This window comes from Mobula birostris, chromosome 3 (assembly GCF_030028105.1).
Source record: "Mobula birostris isolate sMobBir1 chromosome 3, sMobBir1.hap1, whole genome shotgun sequence".
Classification (NCBI taxonomy): domain Eukaryota; kingdom Metazoa; phylum Chordata; class Chondrichthyes; order Myliobatiformes; family Myliobatidae; genus Mobula; species Mobula birostris.
In genome coordinates this window covers 101,977,567-102,001,327 of record NC_092372.1, presented here as the reverse complement: position 1 = coordinate 102,001,327, position 23,761 = coordinate 101,977,567, and the positions used below count along the sequence as shown (strand labels likewise).

The 23,761-nt window shown below is 42.6% G+C and overlaps 1 protein-coding gene across 3 annotated transcripts in view; it reads left to right on the top strand.

The window, feature by feature from the left end:
* The window catches only part of fras1 (Fraser extracellular matrix complex subunit 1), a 564,498-nt gene that overhangs the window by 461,994 nt on the left and 78,743 nt on the right, over positions 1 to 23,761 (top strand). For all 3 annotated transcript variants that reach the window (XM_072253146.1, XM_072253145.1, XM_072253147.1), the window contains 5 exons: positions 1,964 to 2,104; positions 12,656 to 12,883; positions 13,517 to 13,630; positions 20,637 to 20,787; positions 22,934 to 23,093. In XM_072253146.1, the coding sequence (XP_072109247.1) occupies positions 1,964 to 2,104; positions 12,656 to 12,883; positions 13,517 to 13,630; positions 20,637 to 20,787; positions 22,934 to 23,093 (794 nt within the window). The remainder of the gene's footprint in view (positions 1 to 1,963; positions 2,105 to 12,655; positions 12,884 to 13,516; positions 13,631 to 20,636; positions 20,788 to 22,933; positions 23,094 to 23,761) is intronic.

Here is a 23,761-nt window from a genome sequence, read left to right as displayed (position 1 = left end):
CGGTGGGGGTGGAAGAGTCCTTGTCGAAGAAGTAGGCTCAGAGATGGAGACGGCGGAAGAAAAGTTCCGCATCGTGGCGAACACGGAACTCGCTGAGGTGTGGGCGAAGGGGGACAAAGGTGAGGCCCTTACTAAGAACAGAGCGTTCTGCCTCCGACAGTTGAAGGTCGGAGGGGATGGTAAAGACCCGGCACGGATGAGCTGGGATCAGAGGGGGGAGGGGGGAGGCTGGGGATGTCAGTGGAGAGGGGATGGTTGGGGTGAGAGGAAGATGGAGCCTCTGAGGGCTCAGGAGCTGACGATGGGATCTGAAGGAGACGGGATTGCAGAGTATTGGTGGGGGAAGGGGAGATGGGAGTCACAACAGCAGCACTTGAAGACCCGGCCTGGAGTTCAAGGCTGGCGTTGCAGTTGGTGGTTGCGCAATCGCTGTGAAGGTGTCCATGGTCGTTGCTGGAGTCCGGGTTTTGAATATGCCCTGAGGTGTTGGAGCCGGTGAGATCAATGGCAGGGACCGCAGTCTGAAGTTCGTGCCTGCTAGTTTCATGGCCAGCAGGCTCTGGAGTCCGTAGATGTAGGATCTTGCGATCTTTGCCTAACATGACAAAGTCAAAAAAACGGCGATTGCAGGCGTGAATCCGACGGAGGATGAAATAACGGGTAGGACCATTACAGACGGTGAAGAAAGTGTCCCGAAGGTGTGGAAGGGTCTGGGATAGGGACACCAAGTACCTCCTCATGACTTGTCTCACAGCTTCTTGGACCCAGTTCAAAGTAAATTTTACTATAAAAGGACGTGTATGTCACCATATCCATCCCTGTGGGCATACTCAACCCAGATTGGATCATGATCTCATGCTACAGGTGTGCAGTCTGACCATTCTCCTAATTAACACATGATTTTTCTGAGGTGCTGCAGTTCTCTCCCACATTGCAAAGATGAGCTGATATGTTGATTGGCTACTGTAAATCACCAGTGTAGGGAGCTAGCTAGGTGTGGGGGTGCTAGGGGCAGTAGATGAACCAGAGAGGGAGAGAGAGAATACATTGAGGACTACAGTGAAAAGGTTTAGAACTGATAACACTGTTCTTTTGGACTGGCATGGACTTAAAAATGGTTGACTGTCTCCTTGTGTGGCCCAATAAATGTATAAACTACCCAGATGTTAGAGAATTAGAAGGAATTTGCAGTGATGAATGGTTTGAGAAGATCACAGGTGTTGAAGTAAGGCAGAATAGATGTGGCAGATTGCACTGAACTTGTTCTCCTTTAACCTAGCTTGGTACTGAAGCTTCTCAGTCCATGCTGAATTGTCAGGCAAGAAAGCCATGGCTGTGAAAGATCAAGAGCATAGCAGTGGCTTTGTAACATAAAGGTGAAGAGAGTCTGTAGAAAATCACTGGTCGTCAAGCCATCCATTCCTTGTAATGAGGAGGAAGAACATGTTTCCAGCTGATAATTCTGGGACCCATTATATAACCTACTGGAAATGCCATTGCATGCACAATACTCCCCTGCCCCACCCCCAAAGGTATGACTACCAATTTTCATGGTTGTAAAGGATACAAGCAGCGCACGGCTAAATTTGCAACACGCATTGTCATGGCTAAGGTTTTAAGTCATCGGAACAAACTTCTGGTGCATTCTACCTTGATAACTGTCAAGAGGTATAGGAGTTAAGACCTCCTGGTATTTTTATGTATTCAGGATTCTAGGGTGTTTACATTTTCTTCAGTTTGTATAAATATTTGACATCTTCATATTAAACTTAACAGTTTGATTTTGATGTCTAAGCCAGAGCTCAAGTATTCACAAACAATAAGATAATTATTTTGCTAAAATATAGTATCAAGTCTAGTCCATATCAATCTTTGCTTTTACCTGTAAAATTAATTGAATAGCCTTGCTCAAAGCTGTGTTAGTCCTTGTCTGAAGGTTGCATTGTCTTCTTCAATAAATCAGGTGACTCAAACGTTTTCCATTACTATACGCCCTGTGGATGATGCACTGCCAGTGGTGCAAATCCCCGGAATGCGAGTGCAGGAGGGAGTGAGAAAGACGATCACTGAATTTGAGCTGAAAGCTACTGATGAAGACACCGAGGTTAGTCCTTAGCTCAGCAACACCTAACTTTATCTGCATTATTGATATTATCCTCATTAAAAAGTTATGCTTCCTGCCATCATCTGTTCATTTTCTCACCGAAGCAAATATGCTTGCTGCTTTTAGTTTGTAAAGGGAACAACAAGGAGTGAATGAAATAGATTGTTGCATCCACTCACTGTTCGATCTCTGCTTTTATGACTGCAGCATGTTGGAATTTAAGGATGTGCATTCATAATCAGCACAATCCATTATTGATTGCAACATGTACAAAACACTGGAGGAACTCAGCAGGTCAGGCAGCATCTATGGAGAGGAATAAATTGTCGATGTTACAGGCTGAGACTCTTCATCAGGATGGCTTTCCACAGGTGTTGCCTGACCTGTTGAGTCCCTTCAACATTGTGCATGCGTTGATCTGGATTTCTGCAGAATCTCCTGTGTTTATGATCCCATATTGATTGTTTTCTGTTTTATTCCCAAATTAGTCATTCTTAAGATTCTGTATTACAAACAAACAAAACATCAATTTCTAAGTTTAAAGTTCAGAGTAAATTTTGTTATCAAAGTACATATACGTCACCATATACAACCCTGAGGTTCATCTTCCTGTGGGCATACTCAGCAAATCTATAGAATAGTAACTCTAACAGGAAAAATGAAAGAAGTCCGTACTGGGACCCCCTGTGGCCAATCCTCTCAGCAACTGGTATACCCCTTTGGATACTGCTGAGGGGGTGACCTACCTGGGCAAGGCAGCAGCACTGTGGTTGGCTCTGAGCCTCGGAAGGGTAGGGTGAAGTCAGGTGGAGCAATAGTCATAGGGCAGGGGTCCCCAACCTTTTTCGCACTGTGGACCGGTTTAATATTGACAATATTCTTGCGGACCGGCCGACCGGCGGGGGGGTTAGGGTTGCCAACGTACAAGAGTAGCAGTCAAATACGTTGTGTTTACCCCAAGAAAGACTACAATGACCATGAAGCCTTGCGTGGGCACCAGTGCTCATGTGTAACTTGTGCATGCCGATTTTTAAAAAATCGTTTTTGCTGATTCTGTTGGGGGGGAGGTGGTGTTAATCACGACCAGAATATAGGTGATAAGTGGCTAATACAGTCAATTTCCTTTCTAAAAGGGTTTATCTAATGAATTTAATATTAAACACACAGCGCATATTTTCCTCACATGAATATAACAATAAGACAATTATCAGGGGAGGACAGAGGAGCTCGAAGTAAGTGTTGAACGAACTTCCAGTAGAAGTGGTAGAGGCAGGTTCCATATTATCATTTAAAGTTAAGGTGGATAGGTATATGGACAGGAAAGGAATGGAGGATTATGGGCTGAGTGCAGGTCGGTGGGACGAGGTGAGAGAAGCGTTCGGCATGGACTAGAAGGGCAGAGATGGACTGTTTTCATGCCGTAGTTGTTATATGGTTATATAAGTCACTTATAATAGCATCATAACATTTTAAGTAACGTTTGGATATTAAACACACAGCGCATATTTTCCTCGTATGAGCATATAAAATCATTGCAACGCACCAATATCGCTGAATCAGTGGGAGCCCTGGGCTGAATACTTGTTTTCCTGCAACATCACGGTCCTATCGAGGGGTGATGGGAGACAGCGATACTCAAAGGGAGTTCCTTATGTCCAGTCTATTCCACAATTTAGTTTTCGTTGCATTCATTGCAGAGATATGTTGGAAACGGAAGCAACGTTTTCAGTGCTTTCCTGACTATCTCAGGATATTTAGCCTTGACTTTGATCCAGAATGCCGGCAGAGGTGTTATGTCAAACGTGCTTTTCAGCCCGTCGTCATTTGCAAGCTCGAGGAGTTGATCTTCTTCCCGCGCTGACACGGATGACGCGTGGGTAATGACCTCACATGCGTTCAAGCTCAACAGTGCGTGACAGGGAATGAGGAAAGGTGCAGCTGACTCCTATCGCCAAATCATATCGTTTCCTCACAGCCCGGTAGCGCATGCCTTGCGGCCTGGTGGTTGGGGACCGCTGTCATAGGGGACTGGATAGTTAGGGGGACAGATTCGAGATTCTGTGGCATCAAAAGTGACGCCAGGATAGTGTGTTGCTTCCCGGGTGCTAGAGTCCAGGATGTCTCTGAGCAGTTGTAGAATATTCTTGAATGGGACAGTGAGCAGCTGGAAGTCGTGGTACATGTTGGTACCAATGATATAGACAGGAGATGGGTAGAGGTCCTGCGCAGTAAGCTTAGGGAGTTGGGAAGGAGGCTGAAGAATAGGACCTCCAAGGTGCTAATCTCTGGATTACTCCTGGTGCCACGAGCTAGGGAAGGTCAGAACAGGAAGAAATCACAGACTATTGAGTGGATGACGAGATGAGGCAGGGTTAAAAGATCTTGGATCATTGGAATCTTTTCTGGGGAAAGGGTGACCTGTGCAAGTGGGACAGGTTGCACCTGAACCACAGGGGAGCCAATATCCTGGGAAGGAAGTTTGCAAATGCTGTTGGGGAGACTTTAAACTAGATTTGCAGAGAGGTGGGAACTGAAGTGAAGAGGCAAAAGATGGGGCAATTGGTGCACAAGTGGAGACAGCTTGTAGGAAGTTTGTGTCGGACAGGCAGATTTGCTATGTCAACAATACACTCAAAAACATCTATAGATGCGCCATGGAGAGCATTCTGATAGGCTGCACCCTGTCTGGTATGGGGGGGCGGGGTGGCTAGAGCAGTGTCTCAGAAAGGCAACAACCATTATTATGGACCTCCAGCACCCAGGGCATGCCTTTTTCCCACTGTCACCATCAGGTAGGAGGTACAGAAGCCTGACGGCAAACACCATGGGCCGATCCAATTATTCTATTCATCACCACTCCTCTGCTTTCACCCTATACCCTTTGATGCCCTGGCTAATCAACAACCTATCTATCTATGCCTTAAATACACTCATTGACTTGGCCTCCACAGCCGCTTGTGGCTACAGATTCCACAGATTTACCACTCCCTGACGAAGATAATTTTTCCGCATCTCAGTTCTAAAAGGACGTCCTTCAATCCTGAAGTCGTGCCCTCTTGTACTAGAATCCCCTACCACGGGAAATAACCTTACCATATCTGATCTGTTCAGGCCTTCTAACATTCGGAGTATTTCTATGAGATCCTCCCCTCATTCTCCTGAACTCCGGGGAACACAGCCCAAGAGCTGCCAGACATTCCTCATACGGTAATGCTCTCATTCCTGGAATCATTCTTGTGAATCTTCTCTGACCCCTCTCCAATGTCAGTATATCCTTTCTAAAATAAGGAGCCCAAAACTGCACACAATACTCCAAGTGTGGTCTCACGAGTGCCTTATAGAGCCTCAACATCACATCCCTGCTCTTGTATTCTATACCTCTAGAAATGAATGCCAACATTGCATTCGCTTCTTCACAACCAACTCAACCTGGAAGTTAATCTTTAAGGTATCCTATACAAGGTCTCCCAAGTCCCTTTGCATCTCTGCATTTTGAATTCTCTCCCCATGTAAATAATAGTCTGCCTGTTTTATTTCTTCCACCAAAGTGCATGATCATACACTTTTCAACATCGTATTTCATTTGCCACTTCTTTGCCCATTACCCTAAACTATCTTAGTCTCCCTGCAGGTTCTCTGATTTCTCAACACTACCCGCTCCTCCACCTATCTTTGTATCATCGGCAAATTTAGCCACAAATCCATTAGTACAGTAGTTCAAATCATTGACATACATCGTAAAAAGCAGCGGTCCCAACACCAACCCCTGTGGAACTCTACTGGTAACTGGCAGCCAGCCAGAATAGGATCCCTTTATTCCATAAGACCATAAGACAGAGGAGCAGAAGTCAGCCATTCAGCCCATCGAGTCTGCTCCACCATTTTATCATGAGCTGATCCATTCTCCCATCTAGTCCCACTGCCCCGCCTTCTCACCATAACCTTTGATGCCCTGACTACTCAGATACCTATCAATCTCTGCCTTAAATACACCCAATGACTTGGCCTCCACTGCTGCCCATGGCAACAAATTCCATAGATTCACCACCCTCTGACTAAAAAAATTTCTTTGCATTTCTGTTCTGAATGGGCGCCCTTCAATCCTTAAGTCATGCCCTCTCGTACTAGACTCCCCCATCATGGGAAATAACTTTGCCACATCCACTCTGTCCACACCTTTCAACATTCGAAATGTTTCTATGAGGTCCCCCCTCATTCTTCTAAAATCCAAGGAATACAGTCCAAGAGTGGACAAACGTTCCACATATGTTAACCCTCTCATTCCTGGAATCATTCTAGTGAAACTTCTCCGTACCCTCTCCAACATCAGCACATCCTTTCTTAAATAAGGAGACCAAAACTGCCCACAGTACTCCAAGTGAGGTCTCACCAGCGCCTTATAGAGCCTCAACATCACATACCTGCTCCTATACTGTATTCCCCTAGAAATGAATGCCAACATTGCATTCGCCTTCTTCACTACTGACTCAACCTGGAGGTTAACTTTAAGGGTATCCTGTACGAGGACTCCCAAGTCCAGCTGCATCTCAGAATTTGAATTCTTTCCCCATTTAAATAATAGTCTGCCCGTTTATTTTTTCTGCCAAAGTGCATAACCATACACTTTCCAACATTGTACTTCATTTGCCACTTCTCTGCCCATTCTTCCAATCTATCCAAGTCTCTCTGCAGACTCTCCGTTTCCTCAGCACTACCGGCCCCTCCACCTATCTTCGTATCGTCAGCAAACTTAGCCACAAAGCCATCTATTCCATAATCCAAATTGTTAATGTACAATGTAAAAAGAAGCGGCCCCAACACGGACCCCTGTGGAACACCACTGGTAACCGGCAGCCAACCAGAATAGGATCCCTTTATTCCCACTCTCTGTTTCCTGCCAATCAGCCAACGCTCTATCCATGTATGTAACTTTCCCGTAATTCCATGGACTCTTATCTTGTTAAGTAGCCTCATGTGTGGCACCTTGTCAAAAGCCTTCTGAAAATCCAAATATACAACATCCACTGCATCACCTTTGTCTAGCCTACTGGTAATTTCCTCAAAAAATTGTAATAGGTTTGTCAGGCAGGATTTTCCTTTAAGGAATCCATGCTGAGTTCTGCCTGTCTTGTCATATACCTCCAGGTACTCTGTAACCTCATCCTTGACAGTCAACTCCAACAACTTCCCAACCACCGATGTCAAGCTAACAGGTCTATAATTTCCTTTTTGCTTCCTTGCCCCCTTCTTAAATAGCGGAGTGACATTTGCAATCTTCCAGTCCTCTGGAACCATGCCAGGATCTATCGACTTTTGAAAGATCATCGCTAATGCCTCCGCAATCTCCACAGCTACTTCCTTCAGAACACGCGGGTGTATTCCATCTGGTCCAGGAGATTTATCTACCTTTAGACTATTCAGCTTCCTGAGTACTTTCTCTGTCGTAATTATGACTGCGCACACTTCTCTTCCCTGCCACCCTTGAGTATCCAGTACACTGCTGATGTCTTCCTCAGTGAAGACTGATGCAAAATACTCGTTCAGTTCCTCTGCCATCTCCTTATCTCCCATTACAATTTCTGCAGCATCATTTTCTATCGGTCCTATATCTACTCTCACCTGTCTTTTACTCTCTATATACTTGAAAAAGCTTTTAGTATCCTCTTTGATATTATTTGCTAGCTTCCTTTCATAGTTAATCTTTTCTCTCTTAATGACCTTCTTGGTTTCCTTTTGTAAGCTTTTAAAAACTTCCCAATCCTCTGTCTTCCCACTAATTTTTGCTTCCTTGTATGCCCTCTCCTTTGCTTTAACTTTGGCTTTGACTTCTCTTGTCAACCACGGTTGCATCCTTTTTCCATTCAAAAATTTCTTCTTTTTTGGAATATACCTGTCTTGCACCTTCCTCACTTCTCACATAAACTCCGGGCACTGCTGCTCTGCTGTCCTTCCCGCCAGTGTCCCTTTCCAGTCAACTTTGGCCAGTTCCTCTCTCATGCTGCTGTAATTTCCTTTACTCCACTGAAATACCGACACATCAGATTTTGGCTTCTCTTTTTCAAATTTCACAGTGAACTCAATCATGTTATGATCACTGCCTCCTCAGGGTTCTTTCACCTCAATCTCTCTAATCACCTCCGGTTCATTACACAATACCCAATCCAGTACAGCCGATCCCCTAGTGGGCGCAACAACAAGCTGTTCTAAAAAGCCATCTTGCAGACATTCTATAAATTCTCTCTCTTGAGATCCAGTGTCGACCTGATTTTCCCAATCCACTTGCATGTTAAAATCCCCCCCAATTATCATAACACTGCCCTTCTGACAAGCCTTTTCTATTTCCCGTAGTAATTTGTAGTCCACATCCCTGCAGCTGTTTGGAGGCCTATAAATAACTGCCATCAGGGTCCTTTTACCCCTGCGATTTCTTAGCTCAACCCGTAAAGATTCTGCACCTTCTGATCCTATATCACCTCTTTCTAATGATTTAATATCATTTCTTACCAATAAAGCCACGCCTCCCCCTCTGCCTACCTTCCTATCCTTCCAACACACCCACTCTGTTTTCTGTTGATCAGCCAATGCTCCACCCATGCTAGTAACTTCCCTGTAATTTCATGGGCTCTTGCCTTGCTAAGTAGCCTCATGTGCAGCACCTTTCAAAGTCCTTCTGAAAATCCAAGTACACCATATCTATTGCATCTCTTTTGTCTACCCTGCTTGTAATTTCCTCAAAGAATTGCAGTAAGTTTGTCAGGCAGGATTTTCCTTTCAGCAAACCAAGCTGGCTTTGGCCTATCTTCTCATTTGCCTCCAGCTATTCCGTAATCTCATCCCTAACAATGGGTTCCAACCACTGATGTCAGACTAACAGGTCTATAGTTTCCTTTCTGCTGCCTCCCACCCTTCTTAAATAGCGGAGTAACATTTACAATTTTCCGGTCATCCGGTACAATGACAGAATCTTATCAATTCTTGAAAGATCTTCATAAATGCCTCCGCAATCTCTCCAGCTACTTCCTTCAGGACCCAAGGGTGCATTCCTTCAGGTCCAGGAAATTTATCCACCCTCAGACCATTAAGCTTCCTGAGCTCCTTCTCAGTTGTAATATTCACTGCAGAAACTTCACTTTGCTGATGCTCTTGAATGCCTGGTATACTGCAGACATCCTCCACTGTGAAGCCTGATGCAAAATATGCATTCAGTTCCTCTGCCATCTCTGCATCTCTCATTACAATATCTCCAGCGTCATTTTGTATTAGTCCTATATCTACCCCCTACTCTCTTTTACCCTTTATATACTTAAAAAAGCTTTTAGATTTACTTATTTATTATTATTACTATTTTTTTTCTTCTATATTATGTATTACATTGAACTGCTGCTGCTAAGTTAACAAATTTTTGGCACATGCCAGTGATAATAAACGTGATTCTCATTCTGATAGAGCAAAGATGCATTTAGCTAGATGATTTGTGATGTGTCTATTTTAATGCAAGGAGTATCAGAAACAAGGCAGATGAACTTAGAGCGTGGATCAATATGTGGAACTATGATGTTGTGGCCATTACAGACATTTGGATGTCTCTGGGGCAGGAATGGCTGCTGAGTGTTCTGGGCTTTAGATGTTTCAAAAAGGACAGGGATGGAGGCAAAGGAGGTTGGGGAGTGGCGTTGCTAATCAGGGATTGTGTCACAGCTGCAGAAAAGGAGGAAGCTGTGGAGCGATTGTCTGCTGAGTCATTCTGTGTGTAAGTCAGAAACAGGAAGGGGGCAATAACTCTACTGGGTGTTTTTATAGAACCCCAATTAGTAACAGAGGCATCAAGGAGCAGGTGGGGAGACAGATTCTGGAACAGTGCAATGATAATAGGGTTGTTGTGATGGATGATCTTAACTTTCCTAACATTGACTGGCATCTCCTTAGAGCAAGGGGTTTGGATAGGGTGGAGTCGTTAAGTGTGTTCAGGAAGATTTCTTGATGCAATATGTAGATAAGCCAATTAACAGAGAGGCTGTACTTGATCTGGTATTGGGAAATGAACCTGGTCAGCTGTTGGGTCTCTTGGTTGGAGAGCATTTTGGAGATAGTGGTCACAACCCTACCTCCTTTACCATAGTGCTGGAGAGGGATAGGAGCAGACAATTTGGTAAAACATTTAATTGGGGCTGTATGATGCTATTAGACAGAAACTTGGCAGCATAAATTGGGAGCAGATGTTCTCAGGGAAATGCATGGCAGAAATATGGCAAATGTTCAGAGAACATTTGCATGGCATTCTGAATAGGTAGGTATGTTCCATTGAGGCAGGGGAAGGATGGTAGGGTTAAAGAAACATGGTGTACAAAGGATGTAGAAAATCTAGTTAAGAAGAAAAGACAAGCTTATGAATGGTTCAAGAAACTAGTTGCTGTTAGACCTCTAGAAAATTACAAGGTTGCCAGGAAGAAGCTTAAGAATGAAATTAGGAGAGCTAGAAGGGTCCATGAGAAGCCTTTGCCGAGCAGGATTAAGGGGAAAACCCCAAAGTATTCTACAAATATGTGAAGAGCAAGAAGACGAGCCACAGACCCATCAGGTGCAATAGTGGAATCGTGTGCATGGAGTTGGAGGAGGTAGCGGAGGTACTTAATGAATACTTTGCTTCAGTATTTACCAGAGATAAGGACCTTGGCAATTGTGGGGATGACTTACAGTGGACTGAAATGCTTGAGCATATGAGAAAGAGGATGTGCTGGAGCTTTTGAAAAGCATTAAGATAGATAAGTCGCCGGTACCAGACGAGATATACCCCAGGGAGAAGTACCAAAGGATTGGAGGGTTGGAAATGTTCCCTTGTTCAAGAAAGGGAGTAGAGATAACCCAGGAAATTATAGACCAATAAGTCTAACTTCAGTGGTGGGCAAGTTGTTGGAGAAGATCCTGAGAGGCAGGATTTGTGAGCATTTGGAGAGACGTAATCTGATTAGGAATAGTCAGCATGGCTTTGTCGAGGGCAGGTCGTGCCTTACGAGCCTGACTGAATTCTTTGAGGATGTAACAAAACACATTGATGAAGGTGGATCAGTGGATGTCGTGTATATGGATTTCAGTAAGGCCTATGATAAGGTTCCCCATGCAAGGTTCATTCAGAAAATAAGGAGGCATGGGATCCAAGGAGACCTTGCATTATTGATCCAGAAATGGCTTGCCCACAGAAGGCAAGGGGTGGTTGTCACATTCTGTTTGGAGATTGGTGACTAGTGGTGTTCTGCAGGGATCTGTTCTGGGACCTCTGCTCTTTGTGATTTTTATAAATTACCTGGATGAGGGAGTAGAAGGGTGGGTTAGTATGTTTGCTGACGACACAAAGGTTGGGGGCGTTGTGGATAGTCTGGATGGTTGTCAGAGGTTACTGCAGGACATCGATAGGATGCAAGACTGGGTTGAGAAATGGCAGATGGCGTTCAACCCAGGTATGTGTGAAGTGTTTTATTTTGGTAGGTCAACTTTGATATCAGAGTATAAAATTAATGGTAAGACTCTTGGCAGTGTGGAGGATTTGAAAGATCTTGGGGCCTGTGTCGATAGGACACTCAAAGCTGCTGTGTATTGTGTGTTGGCCTTCCATCAGCCATGGGATTGAGTTCGAGAGCCGTGAGATAATGTTACAGCTATACAAGACCTTTGTTGGACCTCACCCGGAGTACTGTGTTCAGTTCTGGTTACCTTACTACAAGAAGGATGTGGATACTATATAGAGGGTATAGAGGAGACTTACAAGGATTTTGCCTGGATTGGAGTATGTACCTTATGAGAATAGGTTGATTGAACTTGGCCTTTTCGCCTTGGTGCAATAGAGGATGAGAGGTGACCTGGCAGAGGTGTATAAGATGATGGGAGGCATTGATTGTGTGGATAGCCAGAGGCTTTTTCCCAGGGCTGAAATGGCTAACACAAGGGGGCATAGTTTTAACATGCTTGGAAGTAGGTCTGGGGGGGATGTCAGAGGTAAGTTTTTTTTTCCACACAGGGTGCATGGAATGCCAGCAAAGATGGTAGGGGGCGGGTACAATAGGGTCTTTTAAGAGACTCTTAGATAGGTACATGGAGCTTAGAAAAATAGAGGGCTATGCAGTAGGGAAATTCTGGGCAGTTTCTAGAGTAGGTTACATGGTCGGCACAACATTGTGGACTGAAGGGCCTGTAATTTGCTGTAGATTTCAAGTTTCTCTGTTCAATGAAAGATCAACCAGAGTGCGGAAGACAGCAAACTGTGCAAATGCAAATATAAATAATTAGCAATAAATAATGAGAACATGAGGTAATGAGATTGAGTCCTTAAAGTCACTGGTTTGAGAACACCTCGATGGATGGGCTAGTGAGTTTTTTTTTGGCAAGTGTAATCATATATGAAGTGGGCTGTAGGGTTTTGGAGCCACTAGACTCACTATTCGGGCAACAACACTGTAAATACCCTTTGTATTAACGCTAAGGTAATACTTTGAGTGACTACATGTGAGCTTATCTGAATGTCTGCTTACTGCTATGAAATCTGGTCTGACATCCCAGGCTGAGTCTTTAACCTTTACCATTGTGCAACCGCCCCGCCATGGGACAATTGAACGGACCAATAATGGCTACCACTATCGTCAGACGAACACCTTTACGATGGATGATGTTTATCAGAACCACATCAGCTACAATCATGATGGCAGTAACTCTCTCAAAGATCGCTTTTCTTTCACTGTGTCTGATGGGACCAATCCTTTTTTCATCGTTGAAGACGCAGGAAAGGAGGTCAGTCCTTGTCAGAGATAATTGTGTTAACAGGATTCTGTGGACCAGAGAATAATGAGTACTTTTGCTGTTGTCAGCTTTTTAAGCATTTCGCGCTGCTGCTGTTGGCTCAAGGAAGGTGGAAGTTTTAAGACCATGGGAGAGGCGTGTGTAAAATGTATGGTGTGAGAGTGCTTGCGTAAACTTCAATACCTGCTGAGTCTGTCTAAATGGGAATCGGCAGGAGTCCAGGACCATCCAATCAACCTGTCATTTTGCTATGGTCAGAAACACTGAACAGTACAACACACTGTAGGCCCTTTGGCCCATGATGTTGTGCTGACCAAATAAACCTACTTCATGATTAATTGAACCCTTCCCTCCTACACAGCCATAATCCTCCATTGAAAAGGATTCCTGCATCAATGTTCATGTGATGCACATTCCAGGCTTCCGGTGAGCAAATCACATTGGAGTAAAATTGGCCTTTGACATTGGATAAATGGTCTGAGAGCTTAAGAGAAATAGATCAGTGGAAGTGGTGGGGAGGTCGAACTGTATGTGTTTATCTTAACTGGATTTGTGGCATTCTTGTGATTGTACCATAGGTATTACACTAACTGCATACATATTTTTTTTATTACTCGCTGTTAGATTGTGACAGCTGCTCACCAGAGGTTCAAGATTGATATTCTACCTGTGGATGATGGGACTCCAAGAATTGTTACCAACCTGGGACTACAATGGCTGGAGCTCATGGACAATAAAGTAATTCCATTTCCTGTATTTCCAGCAGCTGTGTAAGGATTCAAAGCACCAGTGAGGCAACAAATTAAAAGCCGAGCCTTCCATTGCAAGTTATGAAATTTGTGTTAGTTTGAAGCAGTATTGAAACAATTAATTGATAGAATTAGTGATGCAATATAAGAGTAATTGAGGAGTGGAGGTAAGGCATAAAACGCTTGGTGGGTCAATCATCTATGGAGGGAAGTGAGGAATTGACATTTGGGTTGAAAACCTTCATCAAGAGTGGAAAGATGATGAAATTAGGCCAAATGAAAGCTCTGGATCTTAAATGTCAACTGTCCATTTCCCTCCTTAGATGCCACCCAATCTGCGAGTGCTTTGTGTTGCTCCAGATTCCAGCATCTGCAAACACTTGTCTCTGTTGAATAGCATTTTCTTTTTATGCTGTGGTGAAGCTACCTTGTCACTTATACAGCACAGAAACAGGCCCTTCAGCCCATCTTGTCCATAGCTATCACCAGCTACTCTCTGCATTAATCCTATTTACCAACATCTAGTCCATACCTGCTCTATCCAGTGATTCAAGTGTTCATCTTGATACTTATAAACGTTGTGAGAACATCTGACTCCAGCAACTGTCCAGCAGTGCATTCCAGATTCCAACCACCTTCTGGGAGGAAGAATTCTCCTTCAGCTCATCTCTAAACTTTATACTGCTTACCCTAAACCTGATTTCCCCTTGTTGTCCTGGAAATACCTACTCCATTACAAAGGTTTGTTGCAGGTGTCCCAATGTCAGGTTTGGCTGCAAAGTTTGTTGGTGCCTGGACCTGGCAGCCACTGCACAACAGAAAAGAAGGTAAATCCAGGGGCTTGGGGGTAGTTTGGAGGGAGAAGGGCCAGTTAGGTTTGAAGGGATGCAGGGTGATTTCTTTTGGGTGGGAATGTGCCTGGGCATCAGAGCTTGTTGCACGGTTAGAGCTTTGGCTTCAGGAGAGGAGTATTGTAAGCGCAGTGGTGGGATGTGCAGTCCAAGGGAACAGGTAGGTTGTAATAATTGAAGAGCCCTATTACGGTTTGGGGTCCTAGTACTCTTCTTGAATTTGTTCCAAGAGGCTCCCTTTAATTGGCAGTAAAATGAGACAGGAAGGTGCACTTTAATGTCCTTGGTTGTTGTGGATAAAAGTTATTTATAAATTATTTAAATAAATAAGTATTTAAATATACTGTCTGGTAACAATATTAAATGATTTAAATATTACCTATTCCATCTTGGGTATCTCTGTATGATTGGCATTTCTTTGAGTGCATAAGTCCTAAACCTGTCAGTGAATTCTCTATTGTATTATCCTGCTGGGCTCATGCACAGTGTTTTGCAGGCTGTTTATTCATTTTTTTTTATTTTTATGTTTTTAGTTATTTAATCATTTTAAAGAATTGTAATTAATGTTTTCTATTTTTAATTTTAAGGTTGACAAAGTTTTTATTAGTTTCTTTTAAAATGGTTTCCTGTGATTCTGTCTATGCAGAAGGCAGGGCTTTGCCATCTGTGTGGTGATCCCAGTGGTCTGTTGCCTGTCCTGTTTGGTAATTACCGAATTACATTATAGAGTCTTACAACATGGGCGCATGCCCTTCCGCCCAACTACTCTGTGCTGATCAAAATACCCATCTATGGTCATCTCATCTCCCTGCATTTGACCCATGTTCCTGTAAACCTTTCCCATCATGTACCTATCCAAATGCCTCTTATTTATTTAAATATATTATTGCTGCATCTCACTCCAGCACCATGCTGGGTACTGAGATTCGTTTTCTAGGTCTAGTGGGGGGAGATTTGGGTGAAAGATGAAGGCTGATGTAAAGCGCCAATGTAAGCCCTACTCAGCAATATCTGGACGACTGTGTCCAGATAAAAATAAAATGTGACAGAATTTTAATTTGGACATTTTTATTAAAAAGGGAACCATGCTGGGAGAGGAAGAAAGAAGAGAAATTCTTAATTCATTAGCAACTGACCTAAAGTTTTTGAGAGGAGAGAATTTGCTTACAAGTCTAAACATCTGGTAAATCTGAGGCAAGGAGCTAAAAAGTTGTTCTGGTGCCACCTCGTGGTGGCAGTGTGAATTTGCATGTGGTCAAGAAAGCAAGAACGTTGAGATATTACACTGTCTGTATCCGTAGTGACTGTTTTTAATGAAGCTTGGTCAGAAAGGTGCTATCAGAAATTTAGGCAGTCGACTTTCTTCTCCAACCTTCTTACTCGATATCCAAATGTTATAATACATATATATTCCAAAGGAGGAGGAGAAGATGGCAGCACGCATAGCCACTTCAGTGGTGATGTCTGTTATCTGTCAAGTAGGGGACTGTGCACAATTCTGATTTGATGGAGACAGACGTGAGAGCACGGAGGAACATCTGGAAAACTTCTGAAATGCCTGCCTCGCTGCCGCTGCTACTGTGTGGTAACCGGAATCTCCGGAGCAGAAGGCCCTGAAATTTTCGGCTTTGCTTGTTTCAGCGGCCAGGGCGAGGTCGAAGGCACTCGACAGAGGATAGCGCTCGGGAGGCTGTATCGGAGAGTCTGGATGAAAACTCAAAGTTTTCAGATGGATAGACTCAGTGTCGGCTGTGGTTGGCTGCTTCCAAGGCATCGGCAGGTTGACAGTGCCTGGAGGTTTATGGCAGGGAGTATCTCCCTTTTGCCACCTGCTATCAGGGACTCGTGGACTTTTGAGACTTTATTTACCGTGCCATGGTTTGTTCTTCATCAAATTATGGTATTGCTTTGCACTGCTGTAACTATATGTTATAATTATGTGGTTCTGTCAGTGTTAGTCTTTGGTTTGTCCTGTTTTCTGTGATATCACTCTGGAGAAACATTGTATCATTTCTTAATGCATGTATACATTTCTAAATGACAATAAAAGAGGACTAAGTCTTCTCATAATCTAATCTAATATCCAAATAAATACCATTATTTTGTTTCTGTCAGATTCTAACTTGTGATTGTATGCTGGCTATAATTTTCCATTTTCTCTGAGTTACCGCAGGTCACGTGAGCTGAAAATAAGCTTTAACATTATTGAGGTATTCCAGGTTTGTCTTAAAAAATTAGTATAACTAAAGCAATAATAACTTGCATTTAAATAGTATCCACAGCAGAAAAATATACCAAGGTGTTTCACTTAAACATTATTAAATGAAACTTAATGCCAAGTACATTATAAATATAAGAGAAGATAACCAAATAGCCAAATATTTGGGCTTTCAGAAGGGGAATGTGGAAAAGTAGAGATCTGGAGGGAATTTCAGCAGATGGAGACTGTTCACAGAAGTCAGAGCAAATAAAATCAGGGATTCTTAGGAGACCAGAATTGAAGGAGTGCTGACATTTTGGAGAGTTTGATGGATAAGGATGTAACAGAAGAGCTAAGGCCATGAAGGGATTTGAAACCTAGGATAAGAATTTCAACATAGAAACATTGCTTAACTTGGAGTCAAGGTGCGAAGTTATCATAAACAGTATGTTTTAGTGTTAACAATTCTTCAGTTTGTTAATTCATCTGTCATGTCAAATAAACCCAGGGCTCTGATCTACTGCAGACATGTACTTAACTTGTGAGTTCATTGAAAATGCACAGAAAGCGTACATTTTGATTTACAGGGCACTACATTTTGTGTTATTATCAAATAAGTTTTGATAACTGCATTTGAGCCAATGTGTAATTTCAAGTGAATAAGTACAAAGCTGTAAATGGGACTAGCATAGTAAACTCCACCAGGAAAACAAAGGCATTGTATTGGGCTGTTTTCTGAATAGCAATAGCATTAGTAACAAGCAACCTGAGTGGGATAGCTGCAGGAACTGCATCAATTTATGTTTGAAATCAAGATTAACATAGATTCGAGTTTTGATAGAGATTTTTAATGGCAGGATAACCCTTTTAATATGTGCACAAATACTTAAAACAATACAATTAAATTTTGATTGCATTATCTTTCGCAATAAAACTTGTTTCAAGATTAATTTGCTTGAACTTCCTAAGTATGGAGTGAAAATCGGAAAGAAATTGCAGATGTCAGAGATCTGGTAAAATAGATAGAAAATGCTGGAAACACAAAACAAGTCAGCAGAAAGAGAAATGAAAATAACATTTTAGGTCTTAACACTATTTCTCTTTTCACAGATGCTGCCTACCCAACTGAGTGTTGATCCAGTATTTTCTGTTTTTAAACTAAATATGGAATGTTGTGCATTCAGAGTAGTCATTTGAGGGAATAAATACCTGTGTAGTTGCAATGTATATATCTGATGGCCATCACCATGCATAATGGACAGAATTCCTACCTTAGGGGAGGCCTTGTCAAATTGAAAGCCTTCTGACCACCAAAAAAAGATCTGAAAAATAAGTGTCCTCTTTAAATTCCTTCACCAGGTAATTTTTTAATGTATAAATTTATTTTGGAACAGTCTTGCTTCAATATTTGAATAATCCAGAATGCTCAGGTCTTTGGTGCCAACCCAGCAGCTTTTTATGGGCTTTTGGATGTTATTTTTGTTTATACACCAACACATTTTTTAAATTCACTTTTTCTAAATGTTTCACAGCTGATAAGTTTAAAGGGAATACATTCAAGGAGAGCATGAGAACTAGGTCCCTGGTGATTTTTAAAGACAGCCTATGAACTAGGCCCTGGTCTGTCAGAGGGCTCTCAGGAACTGAGGCCATGTTTTGTTAAAGGGAGCCGTCAGGAACTACCACCTGGTGAGCTGGGTGTCGAAATATGGAGATTTCTGAATAGCCAGATAATTTTGCTGGTGTTATATAATTCTAATTTGGTTAAGTATTTTGTATTAGACATGCATACAATCATCGTAAAACTATACATACATTTCTGAGATACTTGGCAGGAAGAATAGAAATTACATGCCTTTGCTCTCCATCAGGAATTTTCCCAGAGCTGCTCCATTACATCCACCATATTCAACATCATTTTGTTTTTCGATATGACATCCTGCAAACCTTTTTTCAGAGTTGGGGCTGGTAAGGGCATCAAGGAAATTGCAGCTATAATTGCAAGCTGTTTGCAAGAGATCACCTGCTGCTCTCAGATCACTAGTGCCTGGACATACTGATCTCTCTGGTGTGCCTGTGACCATGGTCTTGCACTGAGAGACCACCTTCCAGAACTGGCTGTTGTCAGGGACACAGAGGGCCTCTCCAGCTTATAACTGCTAACGGCACAAAATCTTAGAATGACTCTGAACCTATTGCAGTATTTAAAAAAACCGTACTGAATTCAGTTTTTAAACGTAAATGTTTACAGAGTCAAAGCACATTGATGCACACAGACACAGCACTCTAGTATTTATTACACTATACTGCAGCCACAAAAAAAAAGTTCATGGCATATGTGATTGACAATAAACCTGATTCTGGGTCTTCATTGCAGACGGAGTGGGAAAGGGGCAGGGAGAGGGGAATAATTGGCAAGGGAGAGGGAGGGCGTGGGAAGCACCAGAGAGACATTCTGTAATGATCAATAAACCAATTGTTTGGAATCAAATGACCTTGCCTGGTATCTCAGGGCTGGGTGTGTCTTCACCTGTACCACCCCTGCTCCAGCACTTCTCCGCCATCTGTCCCACAACTCTCCCGCTGTGCTCCACCCTCACCATTCCCACCATCCTTTGCTCCCGCCAGATTTACAAATTCACTTTCTGCTCTACGTTGACAAATACAGTACTGTGCAAACGTCTTGGAGACCCTAGCTGTATATATGTGCCTAAAACTTTTGCACAGTTCTGCATAGTTACTTAAATTAACATAATTAACTCAAATGAGACAGCTTGTCTTCTCCTGGTTCCTGATCGGTCCCATTCAGTTTAATGGGCTGGTTGACCTGGAGTGGGTTCAGCCAGCAGGCTTCCCTGCCTGGGTGCTTGAAAATCTCTTATTGTAGAAGACTATTTGGCCCATTGGCTCCATTCTGGGTCCCATTTGCATTCCCATCAGACCCTCTCCTCTACTCACTTCCCTCTCTCGTATGACCCGATTCACCAACCATGAGCAGTCAATTGGTTCACCAGCCGACATTACTTTAGGTTTGCTGGAGGAGACTGGAATACTTGTGGGAAATCCACCTGATCATGGGGCGAATGAGCAAATTCCACCTGGGATTGAACCCAATTTATGGATGCTGTGAAGCAGAAGTACAACTGTAGCACCTTATATTTGCTATTGTCAATAGTTGTTTTAATATTCAAGGGATATGGGCTTTGCTGACTGACCCAGCATTTAACTGTGTCCTTAATTGTCCATTGAGAAGGCGGTGGTAAACTGCCCTTTTGTACTGAGGTGTGGGGACAGCCGCAGTGATGTTAGGGAGGGAGTACCCATCAACATTGAAGGAACGACAATATGTTTCCAATTCAGGATCGTGTGTGGCTGGGAGGACAATTTCTAGATGGTGATGTTTCCATTTTTTGCTACCCTTGTCTTTCTGGTTGGTAGAGAATAGGTTTGGAAGGTGCTCAGACCAGTCTTGGTGAGTTGCTGCAGCACATCTTACAGATTGTAACAAAGCCTTGTTGCCGTGTATCCGTGGTGGCGTGAGTGACTGTCTTTGGGGAATTTCTCGACTCAGGATTCCTAGCCTCTGACCTGCTTTGGTAACCATAGGAAGAGTCTCCCATCGCAGCACATTTAAGTTACGGGTACCTGCCCACTTGGGAGCAGCTCGTTTGTGAATATGCCCACATATAGAATTCAGCAAAAGATTGATGCACAAACAGAAAATACAGCAGATGGTGCCACACTTCTGGAGAGAAACCAGATATTTGGGTCAATAATCTCTCGTAAGCATTTTTTTCTGGAAGATTAAAGCTCATTTCTATTTTTTTGATTTTAATCTGTACCTACATTAAAAACTGTATTTGTAGCAGTATTTGCATGATTCTATTAAAAATGTTCTTTCACATATCACAATTCTGTGTAAAATGTCAATATTTCCCAATCAGGCTATGAATCTGATCACCAAGAGGGAACTGTTGACTATTGATCCTGACACTGAAGACAATCAACTGGTTTATGAGATTACCTCCAAACCGAGCCATGGACAGCTGGAGAACAAGCTACGTCCTGGAGTTCCTCTAATGACATTCACACAGGGTGAGCTCTTGTAGACTACTTCTGATGCTTGCATGCAGCCGTAGCTGTTTGAGATGAAACGCCCCGATGCAACAGACAATATTAATTGTGTATAGTAGTCTTTCCATCAGAGTGTACAGGAGAGAATTTTCCTATTTCTTGTGGGTAATGAACACAGAGGATATTACCAATGACTGGGTAGAGTTCGTTGTTGTACCTTAAATGTCGTTTTTCTTCTTGTTCAGCCAGATGTAGTTAGTGTATTGTCAGCCAGAGCTGCCTTACTCCAGTGCCCAGGAAGAAATCTTCCACCATCACCTCCATCCCACCTCTCTCAGCCTGATACCAGACTAAGAAAACTTACCTGTTCCCTGTTTTCTTTTTGCAAGTGTTGCTAAGATCTAGCTTGTCAAAAGTCTTTTGAAAATTCTTACATCTTACATCTACAAAGTTACCTAGTCTATTTGTCTCTAGGAAATTCAATATAATCAATTAATCGCAACTACCCCTTTTGAAATCCATTGTACCACTAACAACAGCTTTGCAAAATAAAGATTCAATTCTCACTTTAAAAAAAAGTTAAGCTCTCTGTTCTAAAGATTTACATCAGAGAATTCAACATTCCAACTCTTTATGTAAATAATATTTTACCAGCACTATATTTGTCATTTTTATGATTATCTAGCATTTGTATCTAGTCTAACTCACCTACTGTTTGCTTCATTGGTGTTTCAGCTTGGTGCTCAACACTTGATGCCAGTAAAGCTCCTTCCAATCTATGATGTGGAAGAAGCCCGACAAGAGGGTCTTGGTTGACAGAGTCCAACATCCCTCTGTATTCCCTTTCTGTTGACCAACATACTAACCTGCTCTTAAGCCGACTTCTCTCTTCAAAGTTCAGGGTGGATGGAATACAGTCATTAATTGTAAATGACATGCAAGGAGCAAAACCGAAGGGCCTGGCATCTTATTGGAAAAAACAGTTATTGGGTTGGAGTGGATAATCAAAAGAATATGATATTTCTCACACTTTTTTGATGTGTTTAACACAACAGATACTGCAGCACAGGGCAGAGATACTGCAAATACCTCTGCCCTGAACATTTATAAATTCTCTTTTGCAACTCACATTTGAGGCGGGTGACTCAGGAACATACCCGTGGAGTTTCTGGTATCTGAGTAAGTTTCTGGTACTGTTGTGTACCAAAGCATCACACAAAGAATGCTGGAGGAACTCAGCAGATCAGATAGCATCTATGGAAATAAATAATCAATGTTTCAGGCCAAGACACTTAGGAATGAGAAGGAAGGGGGAAGATGCCAGACTAAAATGGTGGGGGGGGGAGGGGAAGGAGGCTAGCTGGAAGATAAGTGAAGCTTGGTGGGTGTGAAAGGTCAAGGATTAGAGAAGGAAGAATCTGATAGGAGAGGAGAGTGGGCCATAGGATAAAGGGAAGGAGAAAGGGACCCAGTGAGAAATGACAGGTGGGTAAGAAGAGGAGGTGTACCAAGTGGTGTTCTACAGGGGAGCACAGGAAAGAGCTGCTGAAAACCCTTCAACAAGATAATGCTCGAAAAATTATTCTACAAGTGCAACAACATAGAAACATAGAAAACCTACAGCACAATACAAGCCCTTTGGCCCACGATGCTGTGTCAAACATGTACTTATCTGTACTTAACATTCTTCATTAATTTTCTGTTTGTAGAGAACAAGAGTTTAAGTTCTGATTACTTTACATATAACATTCTTTTCCTCTTCTTCCTTCTATATGATGTCATTCTTACCCTCAACATGTCAACCTATAGCTGGGGAAGTGATGACTCCCTTCTGTTAGACTGTTTTAAACTCTGTTTGGCTCTGTTTACCACACCCTGCTATCGTGGACTACCCTGTTCAATACTACTATCACTTCTTATGTGGATGGTGTGAATGTTCACCCATTACTGTATAATATTATGGTAATTCTTACACTAGCATCTTATCAGTGTGGCCTTGGCAATCTTGTAAATGTTGACTTGTAAATCTTGTACATTTTATTTTTAAGGTAACTTTTAAAAAAAGTTTTCTTCTCTTCTAATATTTGTATATCTGTGCACTTGTAATGCTACTGTGACACTGTTTTCTTCTGGGATTAATAAAGTACCTATCTATCTATCCATCCAGAGGATATTAACTTGGGTTTGATCAGCTATGTTCTAAGTGAAGATAAGATTCAGAAGACAATGGATGCATTCAAGTTTTTGGTGAAAGATAGCAAGCCCAACATTGTCAGCGATAATGTGTTCCACATCCAGTGGTCACTCATCAGCTTTGAGCACACCAGGTAGGAATCTCTAAGGTGTTGCTGTCTTAATTCTGTTGCCTTTGAATATTATCACAGAAACTCTGGCATTGTTACATGAATGACAAAATGCTTTGGAACAACTGAAGGCTCTTATCTAAATATACAACAAATGCATTTTCTAGCCAATGCACAAATGGTAATATCAAGAAATTTGCTGAGATAATTTTGTTTTGCTGTGCTTCAGGTTGATATGTTGATTAAATGATCTTGCCCTCTTTCCCCAAGTAAGGCTGTTTAATTATGCAAAGCTAGCTGATGTTACTTTGGACAGTGAATTGGACACTGCAGCACCTGAAGAGACCAAGAAGGTTGGAGTGAGGCTTAAGAGGCCACAGGCAGCCCATAACCTTCCATTCACTGGCACAGACCTTGCTCCTACTACCTCAAAATAATTATCAATGTTCTTTGAGCAGATTATGGACTTGAGTGCCAAGAATGAAATTTCTAATGCCAATCCATTTCCTGCCTCTCAATTGACATTGACCTACAGCGAGTAGAGAATTGGAATCTTGGTAGTAGTGGCAGGAAAACTGAATATAATCATGCAGGATGCTACTCATAATTCAGGCAAGATCTTTGTACCCAATGAGGTAGCAGGGGAGGTGCTAGAGATGGGAAGGTGGGCAAGAGGCACCAGGAATGGGTGT